Here is a 21965-nt window from a genome sequence, read left to right on the forward strand (position 1 = left end):
GTCATAGGTTAAGTGTTGATTAGAGAGAAACCCTGATCAGGATAGAAACTGTCCTTGTGTCTGGTTGTCTTGGTGCACAGTGACCTGTAGCGCCATCCAAAGGGGAGGAGTTCAAACAGCTTGTGCCCAGGATGGAAACCTTTATGTATGCATTGTTTATGGTTATCGTTGACTTGCTGCTTAATTATGTTTTATCTGTCGGTTTTGTTATTCATTAATAATTGTTTGTGATAATTGTTAATGTCACATAAAGAGGAGAAGTTAAATTTTACTTTTCAGACTTTTATTCTGAAGTTTATCGCGACGTCTAACCGTCAAAGACGTAGACCGGATGTTATTTTGTTTTAGCTAACCAGACGATGAAGTGTAAACTAGTGATGGGCAGATGAAGCTTCATGAGGCATTGAACCCTTTCATCCAATTGGTTCACTCCAGCGCAAAGCTTCTTGAAGCTTCATTTGCTCTAGGAGGACATCTACTGGATGCAACAATATCAGTTGGCATGAATTTGAAGTGTGTGGCATTTTGCAGAAAGCCTGTGAATAAAACTGTATGCAAAATAAAGACGTATGCAAAACATGTATATTGTAGTGATGGCAGTATACTGTGTGTGTGTGTGTGTGTGTGTGTATATATATATATATAAGAAACGCCCCCTCCCCTACTCGGCACACGCTTCGAAGCCTCGATACGGAACGTCACATCACTAGTGTAAACTACTGCGGACTTAAATAATTAATTTAACACAAGTATGTCCGTGACATTAAAGAAATTAGAGCAGATGTACAGAAGTGACAGATTAAGAAACCGTTTATTAGTTTAAAAGCTACATTTCACGTCAGAGCTGACTGAAGCTTAGGGCTGCCGTTAGCTAACGTTAGCTTGTGATAGTTGAGCAGCCACAGAAGCCAACAGTTAAACTCAAGCTGAAGGTGATTTAATGAACGTGAGGCAGAGCACCTGGTGGAATCAGCTGTAGCGTTAAAGGTGAGTGTTGTACGGTACTTAAAGCTAACGTTGTGGAGAATGACGACAGGTAAGTTACAGCAAGGTAAACGAACGTCAGCGGACTGGCTCACCTGTAAAGTAAACAGACATGTGTCTAGAAGCAGCTGTTGGGTTAGTAAAACAGTGAGAGCAGCACGCCAAAGTCCACTGATAATTCTTGAAATTTTAAAGTTAACTCGCTCTGTAGCAGAGAAGAACTCGGACTTGTATGAGATGAATGATTACAGGTCAGCAGGCAGGTAATCAAGCAAACGGTGTAGTGGTAAGATTCAATCAGCTACAGTGGGTACGGAAAGTATTCAGACCCCCTTAAAATTTTCACTCTTTGTTATATTGCAGCCATATGCTAAAATCATTTAAGTTCATTTTTTTCCTCTAATGTACACACAGCACCCCATATTGACAGAAAAACACAGAATTTGACATTTTTGCAGATTTATTAAAGAAAAACTGAAATATCACATGGTCATAAGTATTCAGACCCTTTGCTCAGTATTTAGTAGAAGCACCCTTTTGAGCTAATACAGCCATGAGTCTTTTTGGGAATGATGCAACAAGTTTTTCACACCTGCATTTGGGGATCCTCTGCCATTCCTCCTTGCAGATCCTCTCCAGTTCTGTCAGGTTGGATGGTAAACGTGGGTGGACAGCCATTTTCAGGTCTCTCCAGAGATGCTCAATTGGGTTTAAGTCAGGGCTCTGGCGGGGCCATTCAAGAACAGTCACGGAGTTGTTGTGAAGCCACTCCTTCGTTATTTTAGCTGTGTGCTTAGGGTCATCGTCATGTTGGAAGGTGAACCTTCGGCCCAGTCTGAGGTCTCGGGAGATGGGAGAAAGTTGTAGAAAGTCAACCATCACTGCAGCCTTCCACCAGTCGGGGCTTTATGGCAGAGTGGCCCGACGGAAGCCTCTCCTCAGTGCAAGACACATGAAAGTCCGCATGGAGTTTGCTAAAAAACACCTGAAGGACTCCAAGATGGTGAGAAATAAGATTCTCTGGTCTGATGAGACCAAGATAGAACTTTTTGGCCTTAATTCTAAGCGGTATGTGTGGAGAAAACCAGGCACTGCTCATCACCTGTCCAATACAGTCCCAACAGTGAAGCATGGTGGTGGCAGCATCATGCTATGGGGGTGTTTTTCAGCTGCAGGGACAGGACGGCTGGTTGCAATCGAGGGAAGGATGAATGTGGCCAAGTACAGGGATATCCTGGACGAAAACCTTCTCCAGAGTGCTCAGAACCTCATACTGGGCCGAAGGTTCACCTTCCAACGAGACAATGACCCTAAGCACACAGCTAAAATAATGAAGGAGTGGCTTCACAACAACTCTGTGACTGTTCTTGAATGGTCCCGCCAGAGCCCTGACTTAAACCCCATTGAGCATCTCTGGAGAGACCTGAAAATGGCTGTCCACCAACGTTTACCATCCAACCTGACAGAACTGGAGAGGATCTGCAAGGAGGAATGGCAGAGGATCCCCAAATGCAGGTGTGAAAAACTTGTTGCATCATTCCTAAAAAGACTCATGGCTGTATTAGCTCAAAAGGGTGCTTCTACTAAATACTGAGCAAAGGGTCTGAATACTTATGACCATGTGATATTTCAGTTTTTCTTTTTTAATAAATGTGCAAAAATGTCAAAAATTCTGTGTTTTTCTGTCAATATGGGGTGCTGTGTGTACATTAATGAGGAAAAAAATGAACTTAAATGATTTTAGCATATGGCTGCAATATAACAAAGAGTGAAAAATTTAAGGGGGTCTGAATACTTTCCGTACCCACTGTATATATGTTTTTGTTATAAATGTAGTACTATACAAGAAGTTGTCAGATTCTTTGTGTAAATTTGAGAGCCAGTACCATAATTTAAAAATACTTGAGCGAAGATACGTCAGTATTATTAGGATATTCTACTTAAAAGCAGAAGTACTGAATACAGAGAATGCCCCGAGTGAGTGTATATAGTTCATGTGATGTTGTACTATAAATGTTTTATACATCATTACATTATTATTACTGAAAATATACAGTTTATGCTGAATTTTGCTGTTTCAGGTGGAGTTTATTTTAACTAACCTTATTTAGGACTGCAACTAATGATCAATTTGCTGATTACTCTGTTAGTCTATCCATTGATTGATTGGTTTGTAAAATGTAAGAAAATAATGATAAATTCTCCATCCCAGTTACTCAGACTTCAAAGTCACGTCTTCAGAACTTAAACCAGTGTAAATCATAATCAGTCTGTTGGGTTTTGGACCATTGGTCAGACAAAACACCTGAAGATGTCACCTAGAGCTGTTGAAAAGAAAGAAGTAGATTGGATTGATTCTTTTATTTTCTCAGTTCTTACAGACCAAAATAATAATGTAGTCAGCTGCAACTGTAAACAAGACCTTTTGCAAACATCACCTGGGAGTCTATGAAATTCTGAGGGACAGGTTTCTCTTCTCATATGATGGATTAAACAGTCAATCAATGAATTAGAAAATGTACTGATTACTGATGGGCTCATGGTAATAGTCATTAGCTTTTCTCATATAGGCACATGATGAATATGTTCCAATGAAGCTCAGATGCTGAGAGAGAGGCATTTTACAAAGCTCTAATGTGATGTTTCATCTGACTAGTCCAGGATGCTGCAGGGGCCATACGGAAGCCTGGACCGGGACCGGCCCCTCATCCGGCTCCGTTTTACCAGCTTTGCTGTGGGGACGGTGCTGCTTCCTCTGACCGGCCTCGTCGCCTGCCTCTTCATTTCACTCATGTACCACTTTGAGGATGCAACATACACACACTGTCAAGTGAGTCGCACAAAAACCACTGCAAAATGTTCATTTAGAAGTAACAGTGTCAGTTTTTTAATTTGGCTGCAGCTGTGGAAGTGAGTCGCACAAAAACCACTGAAAAATGTTCATTTAGAAGTAACAGTGTCCGTTTTTTAATTTGGCTGCAGTTGTGGTTCGCAACTAAACGCTGAAACACAGTGTCATTCTGTTTATAGTAAAAAGCTTATGTCGAAGAGTATTACATCTGCAGTAAACTTGTATTCATTAAGCATAAGAAGGAAGATGGACCAAACACAAAGCACATGTTGGAAGTGGTGAGAATGTTTCTGAAGTCGGTGCAGATACACAGTGGGCAGGGATTTGCCCTAGACTGTGACACGTTTGTGCTTGAATGTCGAAGGATTTATCCGTTAATAAGTTGACTGACAGAATGTTACTTGCCAACTGTTTAGATAATTGATGACTTGTCATTTGTTAAAGGCCAAACCTCAGCTTGATTTGTCCCACATCACAGGAAACAAAATTTCTCACAGTTTTCTAACATTTTATGGACAAAACAATCAATTATTGGCAGTTTCATTCATAGTGAAAATAATTATAGGAGGCAGCTCTGAATGAATGAAACATTCATAATCAGTTTATGCTTTGGAAGATTTTATTGTTTAATTTTATGCTTGGTGTTTTGTGCATGGTGCTTGGTGCATTTAATGAATGATTTTTAACACTGTAGTCATAAGTTTAAGTGTTTGCGAATGCACAGTATTGGTTCTAGTTTCTCCTGTGAAGATGTTTCACATTGTTCCAGTTGTTTAACTGTGGTGCCATTTATCTGTTTATTCAGCAGCCTCCACCTGAAGTGTTGCTGAAAAGCACTAGTGATGCTCATTAAGCCATCTGTCTAGATGTTTTCTGTCATTAACCTTTTCTGAAATGTTTATCTGCAGCTTAAAGGAGCTATGCAGGGATCTGGTTTTGCCAGATGACCTTTAACCATCTCCTTGATCTGTTTCCTGTTAGAAAAGCTGAAATTTGTTTCTCACCACTCAGGTGTCAAACTACCTCCCGTCCATCAGCTCTGCCATCAGCCGCATGCCCGAGCGTTACATCTGGCGCGGCTGCATCGGCCTGCACTCAGCACCGCGCTACCTCGTGACCATCACCTATTTCAACTTCTACCACAGCCGCTTCGCCAGGAGGCTCCCAGAGCTGCTGCTGAGTGTTCTGGCCCTCCTGTGCAGCCTGGCCGAGAACACGGGCCTGCTGCTGCTCACATACGTGTCGTCCACTGAAACCTACAGTGAGTACAACACGGTCAGCTGGCCCAGGTCCTGCAGTCGGGATTTAAAGAATCAGAGAATCGGATGGATTTCACACAAACCCCATTAAAACGGAAAGAGGATGACTGTACTGCAGATGCACCGATCCATCACATGTGAAAGTGTTAACAACTTGTTTGTCTCTGCAGATATCCATAAAAATGGCTTCACTGTGTTCATAGCGAGCTCGCTGCTGCACATGCTCTTTACATGCATACTGTGGCGGGTGATCAGCTCATACCATGTGAACCCAGAGGTAAATGGCCTTTGTCTTATTCTCACTGTACAATCTATTAGAAGGGCTGTCACAAGGGATCACAGCTCCAGGTTCTATTAGACGGGAGGATATACTGATGTGTAGTGTTTCTACATGAGTGTTTTAAACGTGCACCAAGTTTATTTTCCATCAGAACTAATGTAGATGATGTCGATCTCTTCACTAAACTCACAGCAAACTCTGATGTGACAGGATTTAAGATAAATTGTCATCAGGAAAAAAAATGTATTAAAATTTGATGGATCACTGAATGTGTCTGCGGGGCAGAGGCCCGGGGGGGTAGAGGCCCCTGGTCTCCAGATGCAGAATATCCAGAAAGAGACACAGTGAGACTCTGACAAGCCACGAAGGGTGGGGGTCCCTCTCCTATGGGAGATTGAGTGGCCCCTTTCATGTCTGTGCCCAGGGGCCAGTTTTGTTGTAATCTGTCCATGATTGGCCCGAAACCTAACAAAAAATGTCTGGCCCAGTTACATCAGTCTGACAGCAGCCAGTGTTGAAATGTTCTCATGTGATTTTTGTCTGCGGGGGGCGCCACACAGCTGCAAGTCACTGCAAGACCTCAGAGCAGGTTTGGACCTGACACAACCAGACACTTGTCAGAGAATCTGAGGGGGGCTAGCAGGTTCCAGTGGTCCTTGAGGAGCTTCCAGGAGGGGCCCCTATCAAAATCCAGAGGTGCTTGAGGAGGTTGTAGGGTTCCTTTAGGAGCTCCTAGCTGTTTTGACTAACGTCCCAGTGGTCCTCGAGAATGGGTTAGGAATCTTTTATCTATTAATGTGGTGTTCGGGGTGCTTGCAGAAGTTTTTACTGGTCCTTGAGAAAGGGCCTGTGGTGTTTGAACAGGTGCTATAAGTGTTTGAGGAGGATCATTTAGTCCTTGTGAAGGGTGTGGGGTCATTGTAGTAGGTCTAGCAGTGTTTGAGGTGGCCTTTAGGTGAGTTTGAGGGTCCCTGACAATGAACAGGGACTGCAGAAAGACTTTCAAGGGTTCCTTAGGGGGTTTCACGGGTGCTCTGGGCCTCGTTATGTGCATCTTAGTGGTCCATGAGGAGGATTTCAGGATTGTGGAGTAGGTTGTCTTTGTCGTTGTGGTTCAAGGGAGTTTGGTGGTACTTAAGGTTGTCCTTAAAGTTCCTAAGGAGGATCACATGGAGGCCCTTGCAGGCTTTGAAGAGTATTTGTGGTGCTGGCTAGAGGGGAGCATCATGAGGTCCTTGAGAATGTGTCATTAAATGCAGGCTGAGTCTGTTTCCCCACCCATAGCCACAGACTGATGTATTGTGACGTTTTGTTTTAAATAAAGCCTGGAAAGAAAAGGGCAGTCCAGATCATCTGTTTTTCAGCTGCAGGAACCTGAACCTGTTCTCACATGCTGCGCTGCAGTCAAGAGTCTGCCACGCGAACAGGAAACATAAAGCCGATTTAACTCGGTGTCAACGGAGCAGAGTTTAACCAGACACACTGAGATTTAAATCCGCTAACAGATTCTATGTCGAGGGTTATTCACACACTCATCAGTTTAAACTTCAGTCATCAAGGTTGTCACATGAGACAGCTGTCTCCAGGAAGCCCTGATTCAAGGAGGAACCGCCTCTTAATTTAGTTGCAGTTTCTATTGGTGAACTGACTGGTGGTTGCGGCTGTGGGTCACTGAGTGGCTGAACGAGGACGACAAAGATTACTGAAGAAAACATGGGGTGTTCAGTCAGCTCTCATTGTCTGTGCTTGTGTTTTCAGAGATAATTATCTGTAAATCCATCACATCTCAGTTTCCCTGTGTGTCTCAGGAGAGGACGTCATACCGATGGAAAGTGCGTCTCTTTCTGTTCAACAGCTGCTGTTGTGGGGCGGCATATTACTTCTTCAGACGCCACAACCACTACTGCGAACAAGGAAGTAAGTGTCACAGTCCCGCTCTTTGTGAGTTTCACAGGATCATTACCAGATGACCTAAAGAATACCCACAATGCATCTCTCTTACACTGGCACATTCGCCACATTCAGAAAAGGGTATCTAATGCTGTCAACATGTTTTGTCCTCAAATGTTAGACGACGCCCACTTTGTCAAACATGGAAATGATCTAGAAAAACAGTTATATTTGGGAACTTAAATGAATTGATCATTTTAACTGGTTAATCCTGATAAACTGTGATATAATGAATAAATCTAGACCACATTGTTTTTACTCTGACCAGTTTGATCATGAAACAGCTGGTACACTTCGTACTGTGGTAGTCCTGCATGGGGGTGGGCTAAGAATTTGTTGGTTTGAAAAAAAAAAAAAAACTAGATGTTGACGAGCAGTGGCTGAAATCCACATCCAAACCCAGAGTGATGTGCTCATGGCCTTTGACCCCTCGGCTCACACCGGGCTAGCTCAAGCACTAATGATCTGACGTCGATGTAGGCTAGCAGCCGTCAGTGAATCAAATGGCCCTACAGGCCACAGTGTCCACTGGTTAATGCAGAACTGTGGCCAGTGTGTCATCAAAGGCCAAGTCGGATGTGTGGGAGAAAGTGAGTGTGGTTACAGGCGCCAAGATCAGCGTTGTCAGTGGTGATGGATAAGATGACGGCTGTTCTGTATCTGCAGGTCGATGCTTAACATTACACTTCTATGTAGTATTCAGGGCACGACATGATGAGAAGTGAGGCCGTGAGCGAGCACTGCTGGTACCATTCACACTCAATGGTTTGTTAATTATGCTTGTTAAGTCCTCCGATTATTTATATCACCGTGGAACATTACTGTGCCATAACAACATGATTTATAGAGGTGACTGTGTAATCATAGAAGAGATTGTGTTCTAAACGATATGCCGGGGCAGACAAACTCACCTCCATCCAGACTGCTCACACAGTTTGGAGGGACTCTGCAATTTTTTTACAGGCCCGACACACACATGACCTTATCGAGGCCTTGTTTTGGGGTGGTCATGATATTTGGCATGGTGAGGCAAGGCATCAAATCATCTCACTTCAAAAGGTTGATACAGTGTCGAGCGGTGTGCCTCGAGCGGTGTGCCTCGAGCGGTGTGCCTCGAGCGGTGTGCGTCGAGTGTGGCTTTGCTGCCAGTAGAAAGTGTCCAAGTGTTTGACAGATGCAGCCTGACACCTCGTCACTCAGGAAACACACCGACAGCTGCAGAAGCTCACGTGCTGCGTCGGTCGTTTGGTGCGGGTTTGCAAACTGGAGCCAGGCAGGACTCCACCATGTGGTGTTAAATGGTCAAAGTCTTGAGTTTGACTTGGTGACCTGCAGAAACCCTGTCGCTGCTCAGTCATTCACAGGCTGTCTGTCTACTCTCCACCCTGCAGTCTACACCCTGTTTGCCTTCTTTGAGTACCTGGTGGTCTTCTCCAACATGGCCTTCCACATGACGGCCTTCTGGGACTTTGGGAGCAAAGAGGTGATTGTGGCCACGCCGCCTGAAGACAAGCGCTACTGAGCTGCAGCCTCAGCTGTTGGACACAGGTGAAAGAAGTCTGCTGGAACGTTAGTTTAAACTCCCGCTTACACCTTGAACACATGTAGGCAGCATCCTGATGCTGTTTGTTAGCTCTGCAGGAGAGATTAAACCTTCACCTGATCACCCAGCAACACCTGTGTTCTTGTACCTGCAGCTTCAGGATGGGACAGTTGGAGCCTGGTGGTGATCTGTAGGATCACAGCTATCTACGAGTTTCTGTCAAAACGATACTCGAGTCTCAGCAGTGACCTCACCTGTCACCTGCTGAGTGCATGTTTGTCTGCAGCAGGTTTTATGTGGTTATGGAAAACCTGGAAAAGTTATGGAATTGAAGAAAAATGTTTTGGACAATTGTGAAAACCCAAAATGTTTTTAAAAAGTGTAATTTTAAAATCACATAGTACATGACTGCGCTTAAGTACAGTTCTGAGCTATTTGTACCTGAGATATGCCCATACCCATGTTCTGCTACCTCTTACTGTGACATTTCTCCATATCAGAGACAAACCTGGTACTTTTTACTGCACTATCTGTTTGTTGCCTGTGTCTGTTGTGTCCCGTCACTTTGTCGACACTGAGCAGTGAACATGTGAGCGAAGTTAGCGCTGATGACTAACAAGCACACAACAGCTGAGTCGATACCACAGCGTCCTACTGCTTCAGTTTGGTCCAGTGAACACGGACAGTCCAAGTAAGAAGTAGCAGAAAATGGAAATACTCAAAAGTACCAATAGCTCAAAACTATACTTGATGTTAGTGGAGTACTTTCTATCACTGTAACATTTTACACCAGGGGGAAAAAAGTAATAGCATCAAGTAAAACGATTTTAAAAAGCAACAGTATTGATTAGGTGTTAGTAAAGAGTAAATACATTGTATTTATCATAGGACCAATAAAGGACCAAGTAGTTTCAGTTATTATGAGACTTTGTCCAGTTTGGTTGACCAGTTTGAGTTAGTGAACAGGACTGACTGGTGCGGACACTAGTACGGGCACAGTCCTGGGGATAGCTGTGAATGGTGAGGCTCTCGCTGTGGAGGGCAGACTGGGAACACTGGGGAGTCAGGAGGTTCACATTACCACTGACATCGTGTGTGCTGGATGTGAGTCACCGTCCACCTTTTGATAAAAATCTTCTTACTGCTGAGAAAAGAAACCAAACTCCTCCTTCTCCTGATTTTCTGCTGACTCAGGTAATGAATGAAATGAATGAAAGACTTTATTCTCATTGTATGCACACAATGGTACAAGCAACGAAATGGAGTTGGTTGCTCATACAAATAAAGAACGCCCAGAAGAAGATAAATAATAATTCAAACTAAACAATATAAACAGGATGAAAAAATAAAAAAAAAACAAAAAAAAAAAACATGGCTTTGTTTAGTTAAAAAGCTTCAGTGACAGAGCGACTCAGCATCTGCTCATCGTGCTGCTTATACGCTTCAGAGTAAAGGTTCAGCGTGACATCTGTGTGACCAATCGGCTCCCTCAGATAGAAACACACAGATGTCTGCAGCCGCCGAGTTGCAGCAGGGCTCTGCTCCGGCCATAGAAAGCACCGAAATTTGTGCTGTATTTGAATGTTTTAATGAAATACAGCAAAGCAACACATAAGATTTCACAGCTGACATTTTATTATGTTTAATTTACTGTTATAAATGTCTTTTCCTGTGATAAATATGAAGTCACAAGTGAGGCTTCTTTTAATGGACTGGAGGCGGCTGCTTCCCAAGTCCCTTATATGGGGCCGCGTTTCCCTCACTTGCGTCTTTTTTCCCCCTTGCGTCCTGGTCCCACCCACCTAAGACACAAGGAAAAGATGCAAGGACAAACTGAGGAACTGAGGAAGCATGATTTAATTGACACCAGACGTCCTTTCCTTCAATCCTCCATGTGAACTGGTTTCTGATAAAGGAGCTTGTCACTTCCCATCATGCTTCATGTGGTAGTTATTGTACAAACAAAAGGTCCCATTCCATTTCGTTGCACTTGTACAATGACAATAAAGAGATCTGATCTGATATGAAATACCTGCCTTCAATGCAATGGGGTCTCATTTTTGTTTATTTTAAATCATAATATGAGAGGAGAGATCAGCTTCTGTTAAAAGAAGCTTCCCATCCATGTGTGTCAGCGCCATGTACCTGGCTCTGGTGTGAACACCGCTGAGCTCCATAACTGCCACAGATGTAACTGAAATGTGAGTCACATGCACACAAGAATAACAACCAGATGGTGTGTGTAACAGTCAAATGGCCCAGTTTCCTCCCAAACTACTGGGTTACGATATGTGCCTCCCTGTTTGGCCTGATCAGAAGCTTCTCCATAAACGTCCACCACATGTCAAACATCCTCGTCTCTCCACGGACCCGGTTGCTGTCGCCACTCTCCGTGTTTACTATTACCGGTCTGTGAGGGGCCGACGCCGAATGATGACGACAGGCCATATGTGCAGAGGAGGAGATGGTAAAATGACCACATGGATTCTGATCTGACCGTTCTGACGGCACTTGCACAGTCAGAGGTTGGAGAGGAATTGGGTCTAGGAGCACATACGCATGTGGCCCAGATCTGCTCTGGTCTGTTCACACTGCTGTGGACACACCAGGTGTGTGGCACTGGGAGGTAAACATCAGCTGGGACGTGAAGAGAGCTCAGGTTTTTTTCTGAAAAGCAAGGGACAGAGTTGTAGTGTAGTCTCTCTGTTGTAATGTGTATTGTCTTCAAGCTCTGAACAAGACACAGCTCATGGAAAAAGAAATAACGTCAGCATTAGCGTTTGTGCCATCACCACAGCTCAGAGACAAATCCATCACGTTCTTGTCTGCTCCAGGTCAAAATGTGACTAACTTCCTCCTGAGGGTACAACGGCTGGGCGCCATCATGAACATCGATATTGTACAGTCTCTACAGAAATCAATACAGTTATCGATAATCGATTCATGAGAGCACATATTTCCTTGGTTGTGTGTCAAAGTTTATCTGTAAGCTTTTGTTGTGAGGATACACGGTGCCAGGATGACTTTATAGGATTTATCTTATCTCTGTATCAGAGACCTAAAAAATCTAAATATAACATGTGAAACATTTGTTTCCAACAAGATGTAGAAAGACAAGACACAACATAAAATCCTCACATCCACAGTGACAGCAGGACCTCATCCTATACAGCAAATTTACTGATTTAACAAGATGTGTCACAATAGTCCACAGAACATGAAACGCAGATGCAGAGAAAAATATGAAGACCAGTGTAAGATAAGAAACCAAACAATGTGTACACAGGAGCTGACATGGAGACATGTAGCTGGTCCACGACAGGAGGGCAGCCACAGCACGGTGTAACGGCAGCGGGGTTGTTATAGCCAGGTTTAGGTCTGCTCAGGGGCTGATGTGCAAGTGAGGGTCCTCACAAAGATACAAGGATGACCTGTTTATGAAGCTAATGTGACTCATCTGAATCCTGAACAGCGCTCGCCTGCAGTTTGTGCTTCTGAACATCCTGTACCTGTGACGACCGGAGATGATGGAGGTGGAGTGACGGAGGTTGGCGGTGTCTCTGGGTAACCCTGCAGAGAAGAACATGAAAACAGGATATAATGACCTTCAGGTGCCCTGAAGTTTCGACCTGACCTGTTGGTACAGGTTATTGTTGCCATGATGACGGCATGACGCGTCTCCACCTCTGTGAAGCAGTGTGATTTATCATGTCTCAAACAGGAAATTGGTCAGGACATGACTCAGGGTTCTTTGTCCCCACCCCGAGCTGACCGGGTGATGAAGAGGAGCAGGAGGAGCTTGTTCTCCGATTTGTGCCGACTCTGTCTCTCGCAGCCCTTTAATGAACATGGACACGTGGCATTGAACTTCTGGAACAGAAGTGATACCCGAGGTTCACAAACGTTTTTATGTTTCTTCTTTGTGAGTTGTACTGTGCACAGGTTTGGGAACTTTCCTGGGGGCCAGTCTGGTTTGACCTCCAGACATCCCCTCCTCCTCCTTCATCACTCCTCCACCTCCTCCACAGTCTACACAGTGACGTCAGCTAACACCCGATTTTGGGGTGAGGGTGTATGACTGTTTTCAGTTCAGTGCTGAAGGCCTCGAACACGGATGTGAACCTGAGCTCACATTTACTCTGAGTTTGGTTTGTGGTTCCTCTAAGCACTTTTGGCTGGGGGGATATTGTCCTGTGGCCCAAGTATTTTCTGGATTGTTACTGCAGCCATGAGGATGAAATTAAGACAGACTGATCCAGGTGCAGGTTCCTGTCCTGTTCTCAGCCCAAACATAAAACCCTCCTGGCAGGTTTTTGTGTTTAGACTCCTTCAGTAAAAAATGGAAATGTTAATAATCCAGTCGTGGGTTGGATGAGCTGAGCTGGAGCGCTGCCAAACACCTCACATTAGCATCCGTTAATTAATGTCAGCAATGAGTGCTGCTCGTCACCCACATTACAATGGCATGATTAGCATCCGCTAGGCACTGGCTGGATGCTAATGTGAGCTGGAGTGGGTCTGACACGGATGTTTAATGAGTGGACGAGGAGACGGACGGAGAACGATGGACAGATGAGTTGTCCTATCTGGTGTTTCTATAGCAACTGGTGTGAAGGGCAAAGTACTCCTGTGGTTAGTTCACTGTCTGTAGGAGTTCAGGATTTATAGGCATCCCCACTACATACAGCTACCTGAAATCTAGACCTTCATCCACTGAAGAAGACCATGAGATACAGCTGAAAGCCCAGTTAAGAGCCAGTAAGTGGAGCTTGAGTTAAGATTTTTATTAACACCGGATTTGTTTTGGCCTGAGACACTGTCACTGTTTGTGTGAATGGTGTTGAACACAGTTTGGTGCTACAGTTTGTTACCCATTCTCCTTTTTTTACTTCTGTGTGGTTTGACATTGTGAAGCATTTTGAACTGTATTTGTGCAGGAAGATCACATCATGTTGTTATTCTTAGAGCCACAGCGGTTTGAATCCAGTCTGTCACAAATTGAGCCATGACTAACCCAAACTGAAAGCTCTGGTTACGTGAATGCTGTCTGTGTTTCACTTTGAAGTGGAGCTGCTCAGTGCCCATTTCTTCACCTCTCAGGTTGGATCTTTAAACATTTCCTCCATGAGCTCTCGGAGCTGCTGACAGTGTTTATCAGTCTGAGAGCAGATCAAATGCTTGGAGATGGAGCTCAGACTCCAAGCTGTCAGTTCTTCTCTGTTTTCCCTGTGCTTCCTGTTACTGCAGCCTCATTAACAAGCTAAAACAGAAATGTTCAAGTGGGGCTCAAGTGCTTTAAATCTCTGTCTCGGTTGGTTTCAGTGGACAGAGGCACTTACCTCAGTGTGTCCAGGCTGGGGTTCAGAAATGATGAGGCCGAGTCCAGTGTTTAGTCCAGATCATTTTGAAGAGACCTAAACAATGCTGTACTTTTTCTTTGTTTAGATTTTTCTGTAACTTCATGTGTAAACGTTCAGTTCACTGAGCCGTTAAACTGAGACTGTCCTCCTGTAAGAAACAGCCCAGATGTGGCAGCTGTTTTATTCTTGTTCCACAAACGCAGCTTTTGTTGATCAGTGGTGGAATATAACTAAATACATTTACCCAAATACTACACAACAGTCCACATTTGTAGTACTTCACTTCAGAGTCATTGATATGTCCGGGCTGAATCAACATGTTGTAAATCACTGCATTCAGCCTGATGAATGTTTGTTTGGGGGGGGTTGTAGCTGAGAGACACCAGGCCCTATCCCACTGTCACTGGGGTTATTAGGCTGTGGGGGGACAATCTGAGTTGATGCAGCTTTAACTACAACTCCAGTGACCTGAAAACAGACTGACTGCAGTTTAAAACGAGTCAAAGTGAGTTTGTTGTGAAGGGTCAATGGGATTTTGATTGAATTTGAATTTGATGCATTGCATTTCCTAGCTTTTTACTGGGGGGGTTACTACCATCAGTGCTCCACTGATCTGAGGTCAGTCAGCTCTGTCTTTCTGATTCTTTTTAATGTGAAGTTGTGATTTAATCAGAAGTGAAAAGTTTGATTTTATGACCCACAATGTCACAAACAGCAGTGACTTTACAGGTAAAGATGGAAGCTCAGGAGAAACATAAGAAGGGCACCGTGATGAAAAAGCTCTCTTGTCTCAGCTAGGGTTGAAAATAGTCTGCAGAAAGTGTGTGTGTGTGTGTGTGTGTGTGTGTGTGTGTGTGCGCACACATGCACCCAGTCAACACCTTTTTAAGGAAAAACCAGAAGGAGGTTTCAGGCTGAGATTCTGCTGTCAGACTCCAGCTGGACCTCATCTCCATCCTCACCCTCCACCTCTTCATCCTGTCCACCACCTGCTGCTCTTCCTCATCTTCATCAGTAAATCTGTTGCCTTGTTTCTCATCTGAATCATGAGTTGCGTAACGAGACAACCTGCTCAGTGCTTAGAAATATAATGCTGAAACATACTCAGCTCAGCTATTTATTTTTCCCTTTATCCCTCTCTGCTCCTTCGGACAATGCAGCTCCTTCTGGAGAAACCTGAGTCACATCAGCATCTCATCTCTGCAGAACTTCATGTTTACTTTCATGATTTTAAAGCTGCCTTGACTCAGATTGTCCCCCTCAGTCTGTCCCCTGCTCTCAAATGGCGAGTTTCAAACTGAGTAGCACTCAAAATGTGGCTAGAGCGCCCTCAAATGTTGACAGTGATCTGCTTCCATAAACTATTACTGATCGTTACAAGCCATGACTCAGGGATTTTTTCTGTAGCTTGATCTTCATACAGAAATGAAGTAAAAGTGATGTCTTCCTGGAAGGAGGAAATCTGACGACTGATGGATGGTTGTAAAGAATGTTCTGTACAGATTTACAGGGTTCACTACTAATAACCCAGCAGGAGGACAGACAGCGTGTCAGAGGGATGTTCCCTCTCCTCCATTCGTTGCCCACCAGTTTCACAGGCAGCTGCTGCTTCCTGCCATGACTCGGCTCCAGTTGGAGCGGAGGAGGACAAACAGCCCCGAGAGGTAATCCATTATATCCAACTTCATGGTGCGTTCAGCGCTGCGAGAGTTTCTGCAGAGTTCAACTGCTGGCACCTAAGCCATTTAACCCACGTAGGACAGATCCTGAACTCTGAGAAGCAAAGCCTGTGACTGGACTCGTCAGAACGATGTTCTGCTGTAGGTGAAGAACATTTTGGTGTAAGCGGCTGCCAAAGAACTGACTCATGGTTAACGTTTGCTAAAGCTTTACAGGTCAGGTAAGGCAGCAGTGCAGTGGGTAGAGCAGTCCCAGTTGGGAGACGACCATTTCTGGTAGTTGGTTGAGTCGGCTCCGCAGATGGCTGCCTTGGTTCTGTATCTTATTAACTGATTAGCTATTAATTTAATAGTTGGGGGTGGCTTAATTGACTTTGGAGAGATTAATGGTCCAATATTAACCCTAGAAATGTTTCATTAGTTCCAGAAAACCTAAAATGGTCCAGGTTGATTCTGTGAGTGTTCAGACGCCACCGGCCCGACAGGAGAAGGCAGGAACTGATAAAGTTCATCTGAGGCTCTCACTCTCCTTTTTTAAGTTATTGTGAACTCAAAGCAAATTAATACTGAAAACTTAGAGGACTTTGTTTTGCCCTGGGTTTTGCATCTCAGGTTGCGCACAGGTTGGAATGAATGCCTGTAAACACTACTCAGGGCTGAGAAGAGTCTGGGGTCAACTGTGTTTCTCTGTTTTAATTTTATTTTCAGTTCATGTTCCAATAAGACACCACAGTTAAACATCAGCCAGAGATAAGATGGTTATGCACAGTTCTCATGGATGTTAACTCAATACTATGTGCCATATCATGTTTCTATACAGGGAACTGAATGGAAAATGATTTTACTCTAGAGGTTTGTTTCTATTTTTTGTTGCAGCCCCAGAGCATAGTGGCTAATTTTATTGTAATTTACTATCTACCCCACCAGTTTCAGTTTGCATTACACTGACATGTGCCTCTACTACAGTGTTTTGCCCACTACATTTACGTATATCAATGGGTTCAGGCCAAATAACACAAACACCTGCTGGGGCACAGGAGTGGTTAACAGCAGCACAAGCTGCAGAAACCAAAAGTGACAACACCAGAATGAAGTTAGCCTGAAGTGAGCCCTGAACCCGAGGTGTTCCTGGATAGTGCGACACCAGGCCACAGCACCGGGTCACAGCGAGCAGACCGCATCAGACTGAACCCAGGCCGGTGCAGGCAGAAGAATGCAGGCCGAAACGTAGAGACATGCTGCCATTTTTAGCTTGGCAGGGTCACACTGCTGCTGGGAAGACGTCTGCACTCATTCCATATTTTCTCCTTCTGCTCACTGCTTTTAGAGCAGCACAGATCTTCATCGGAGAAAAGACCGATCCTCTTCCTCAAAGTTTAAAAGCAGTGAGGACATAAATCACTGGCTCTGTAAAAAGCCCAGGGTGATTTTGCAGCAGGGTGGATGGACTCACTGGATCCCACCGCTGCTGCTCCTTCTATGGAAATGAGCTTGTGCTGCAGCTCTCTGCATAGAGGTCAGAGGCCACTGCAGAAAATTATCTGCACTCAGCCTCAACATTCTGGCTACATGACGTTTCCTCACCACAGAAAACTGAGTCCAGTCACAGTTCTGTGAAAATAGTGTTGCTGCTGTCGTTCAGTTGAACATACTGTAACTTCCAGGAGATGGGTATTCACTAAACCACGAGTAAAAACCCTGCTGTCCTCCCACACACTGGAGATGTGCTGACGTAACACGGTGCCACCAGAGACAAGCTGTGTCACTACAGGATCCAGCCGGTGATAAGCTGCTTGATTTTATTCACGGGAAATTTATCAACAGCATCGTGACACATGTTCAGTGCTCAGTCTGAGCCTGAGCAGTGCTCATGAAGCAGCCTGAAACACACAGTGTGTCAGCTGTTGGACCTAGAACTGGACTTCACTGCTGTAGCTTCAGTGGAAACTATCAACGGCTTCATTGGGCCCTCGGTTTCATCACAGCTCCAAATGATGTTTCATAGATAAGATGTGAACAAACGCATGTTCCAGTGAGGTTCATGAATAGAGACAACAGCAGGGACCTCGTCTGTGTTGGAGTCAGAGGCTAAAATAAGGCGTCTATGTCACTTCTCTGCCTATTTTTCAGCTGCAGGGATAAAAGCTGCTGACTGACAGGTCCTGCAGGACTCAGCTAACTAAACGTATCAGGGCCAAGCAGAGAGGACGCTGCTACCACAATAAAATTCACAGACACACAGCACAGGCTGAACATAACAGCAGCACCAGTTGCCTCAGACTTTCAGGAAATGGCTGTGAAGTCAGAGAAATGGCAGACAAAACGTCCCAGAGCCACATTCTGTCCAATGTTCAAACAGCCTGTACAGGGGGATGCTTTTTTCCCCATGAGCCTTTGGAACTGAGTCATGTCTCGGAACGGCTGGTTTATGGTCTATCGGTATAAATGTGATCCATAAAATTGCAGAAGCAGCAACAGAAGTTGTTGGAGTCATGCAGCAAACGGGAGGCATTTATTTCCACATAGAGCATCACTGTCACCGATGTGGAAGACGATGAAACGGAACGGTCATGAAACTTATTCACAACAAAAATACAAATACTCGGGAAGAGTGCATTGGTCAGGGACTGTTTTATGTAGTGGATTAATATCAGCTACTGGCTCACACATAGATGTAATGTGCTGCATCCAGCGGTGAGCTGCATCTCTGCAGCAAACAGCTTTGGCCAAATGATTCATTCCAACACTGGGATCTGCTGTCGACTTCAAAGGAAACTACTGAACTGAACTATGGGCAGATATACAGAGGTGAACTGAACCACAGAAAACTGTAGTTATGACTGTGGTCGAGGGGGATTCTTGCTTTGTTAAAGGGTGGCAGGAGTTTTCTGCTCAGATGGGTGGGTTTAGAGAAGATAGAGTTTACAGTATGACCGGCAGCGACAGTCTGAGAGGATAATACTCTGTCTCCAGGAGGTGGTTAAAAACAAGGCCAGACTCTATAACACGCACACTCGTAATACTGAGACTCCAGTTTTATGGATGTGCTGAACTGTCGACCGTGTCCATTGATCGTTCTGCAGAGACGTTCAGGCTCTCAAAGCCAACGTGAAAGGCATTAAAGGAACAGTCTGACATTTCTCTAAATCCTTGTATGACTAAGCTGCAGGCTGTCTCCTAATGGTGGCATGAAAATAGGACCAAGGTGCAGCAGGAAATATGTTACAATAGCCACGTAAAACTGTATACGCCTTGTTGCTTTATGTAATAGACATCGTTAGGTTTTAACATACCTGCCAAGTCACACTGTCGTATCTGCCGTAGATAATTTCTGAAGAAACTGTGTATGTGTCTGCTGCTCGGAGCCTGTCCAGTTGGTAACCGAAGCCAGATACGAAGCAGACATGACAGTGTGCTGCTGCGCACAGAGAGGGGACAGGTGACAGTATTAATGGCCCCTAACGGTCTGATTAGCTCATCGAGCAAGGCTCTTAATAGCAGCTCCGCTAATAGCAATAGGTGTATCCCAGAGGTCGTTCTCTTGTCAAACAACAGACTGGGACATGTGGTTCTGTTTAGCCTCAGCGCTCTTGGATCAGGACAGATGGTGGTTGTGGTTTAAAATGGAAAAAGTCAACAATGACTTGTAACATGAGACTGAGCGTGTTTGACTTTCTGAACATATCACTGAGCTTGTGATCTTTCCAACCAAGCCTCTTGTTTCCTAAACCAAAACACATGGGACACAGGACCTGGACTCTGGTCTGGACCAAGGTCTGTCTGACTTCCTTGTGTGGGCACCTTCAGGTCTGTGAGCCAATAGAAAGAGTCTCCAGAAGTCAGATGCATCACTTCCATTAGCAGTCTTTTTTTGACTCTTGAAAACAGCCACGTTTCTTTGCTCGAGTCTCCTCGTCACACTAACATAATGTTGCTTTATCAGGTAAAACAAGGTGAATCATCTTGTGTGTCAGCAGAAGGAAGTGTCTACAATACAGCCTGGCTGATTCTACATGAAGTGCACCTTATCCTGTAAGAGAAGCCAATATGTTTGTTAGCGCTATAGAGCCACGCACGACAGGCTTTAATATCAAACCCAAGCCTCTCTTGTCTGGTCAGTGACAGGTCGGCATCTCGGTGAGTTATGTGTGATTAAACTCAGAAGCTTGTGACAAATGTCTTCATTATCCCGGAGGCCTCTGCTAATGCATTCAAATGTTTTTGTCTGAGCAACAGTCAAAACCACAAAGATGTTGAGTTTATTATCATAGGAAACCGAGAAAGTCGCAGCGAAACTGAGAAACAATCAAATGGACATGGACAGCGGGGGTGAGCAGGGGCCTAAAAACACTGTTTCCCCGGGGCCCTCAAGAGGTTAATGTGTCCCTGCATTTATCCATGAGACGTTTCCCTGACAGTTTGATGACTTCAGGGGTCGTGGGAAGGAGCAGCCGCCGATTTCCTCTGACCCTCAGATATCCACATGCATTTTATTTTGGATTAAAGGGATAATTGGGATGTTTGCGAAACTAAAAAGTGTGACGATTCTGTCAGAGGACTACATGTTGCTGCCAGCTCCAGCTGTAGTGATGTTCATATCTTCGGTTTTGTTAACGTGCTTCTGTTTCTCCTTTATCTGATTCACAATTGAAACCCATTACGGTACAGAACGTGATACTGTCACAGTCCTGAGTCTTCAGCTCAGCCTGCAGCTGAAGAATGTGCAGCGTCCAAACCTTTATTAATCTAGTGTTTGCTGACAGTTTCTCATTTTCAGACAAGCCCTGCAGGTAAGACTGGACAGAGAGTGGTGCCTCTCTCCCTCTGATGATTTGTCTGCTTCAGTGTTTCATCAGTGCGAGCGGCTGCAGCTTGTGACAAGACTGAAAATCAGATGAAGCTGCTCTGAAGGCAGATGAACACCTTGACACAGGATGCGTCCGTCCACAATCAGAAACACTCCATCAGTTTTATTTATCTGTAACTGAAGGCTCTGTAGAGTAAGTCTGCTGGTTTATTTCTGAATCCCAAACAAAATGACACCTAACTGACCTGGAACCCCCCGGGCAGGTCTGGTAGTCTGGCTTAGAGCCAGTTGGTTAACCAGTAACCAATAACAGCTGAACACGACTAGCTTCACTAGTCTGGACCACATCTGGAAGGAAAAGGAAATGCGTTTACCTGGAACTTTGTGCTGATGCTGCTTGGTGACTATGAGAGCATTTTTGGGGAAGGCTTTCAGCGAATCCACGTGGTATTTGAGTACAGTAGGTCCCCATAGTGAGCAGGAGGAACAGGAGGAAGGAAGAGGAGAGGTACTTGGAGGGCAGAAAGGACAAAGGAGGACGGGATAGACAGCGAGGGTTTTACAAGAAGCGAAAGCACTCAACTGGTACAGAGGGGAAGTATTTATAGGCAGGCGGGAGGGCAAGGCATGTACTAGGGGTGCAGTCCTGCTCCTGAACCTCTGATCTTCATCTTCATTTAAAACAATCCTCATGTTTAAACTCGAGGGCACACAGCAGGGCACTGCACTGGAATCAAGAAAAACTTCACCAGATTGTAGAAAAGACAGTTGGTAGCAGGACTAACTTGATTTATAAACAACATGACCCACACTGGGCCTGTTTTATTCTCTCTGGTTTGAAAACTCAGATTTGATTTTGCTCAAGATTTTTTGAAAAATAAAAACAGATTTTATCTCAACCAAACTAACAAAAACCAACTCACAAAACTGAAACTCACTGTCGTTTGTTTGCGTACATATCATTTCAACTTGGACTTGTGCTATTTCTGGGGCTTGAAGACAACAGCCAGGTAAGAATAGGTGGGTGGAGCTAGCTAGCTTATACAAATCAGATCAAATCAAATCAAATTTTATTTGTATAGCGCCAAATCACAACAAAAGTCATCTCAGGACACTTTACAAAGTAAGGTCTAGACCTTACTGTTATCAATATTATTACATAGGGAAAACCCAACAAATCCCCCTTGAGCAAGCACTTGGCGACAGTGGGGAGGAAAAACTCCCTTTAACGGAAGAAACCTCCGACAGACCC

At 44.5% G+C, this 21965-nt stretch overlaps 1 protein-coding gene across 3 annotated transcripts in view; it reads left to right on the plus strand.

Annotated features, from left to right (window-relative positions):
- The first annotated feature begins 691 nt into the window (after window positions 1-691).
- LOC109974222 (post-GPI attachment to proteins factor 2) overlaps window positions 692-21965 on the plus strand; it is a 29711-nt gene continuing 8437 nt past the window's right edge. Inside the window, exons 1-6 of one of the 3 annotated variants that reach the window (XM_020624315.1) lie at window positions 692-987; window positions 3641-3814; window positions 4847-5096; window positions 5265-5371; window positions 7183-7291; window positions 8716-11033. In XM_020624315.1, coding sequence (XP_020479971.1) covers window positions 3647-3814; window positions 4847-5096; window positions 5265-5371; window positions 7183-7291; window positions 8716-8846 — 765 coding nt within the window. In that variant the 5' untranslated portion in view covers window positions 692-987; window positions 3641-3646 and the 3' untranslated portion in view covers window positions 8847-11033. Of the gene's footprint in view, window positions 988-3640; window positions 3815-4846; window positions 5097-5264; window positions 5372-7182; window positions 7292-8715; window positions 11034-21965 lie in introns of those variants that run through there. The other 2 variants (XM_020624316.1, XM_020624317.1) reach the window with 2 other exon arrangements.

The sequence above is a fragment of the Monopterus albus genome, unplaced genomic scaffold (genome assembly GCF_001952655.1).
Source record: "Monopterus albus unplaced genomic scaffold, M_albus_1.0 scaffold325.1, whole genome shotgun sequence".
Lineage (NCBI taxonomy): Eukaryota > Metazoa > Chordata > Actinopteri > Synbranchiformes > Synbranchidae > Monopterus > Monopterus albus.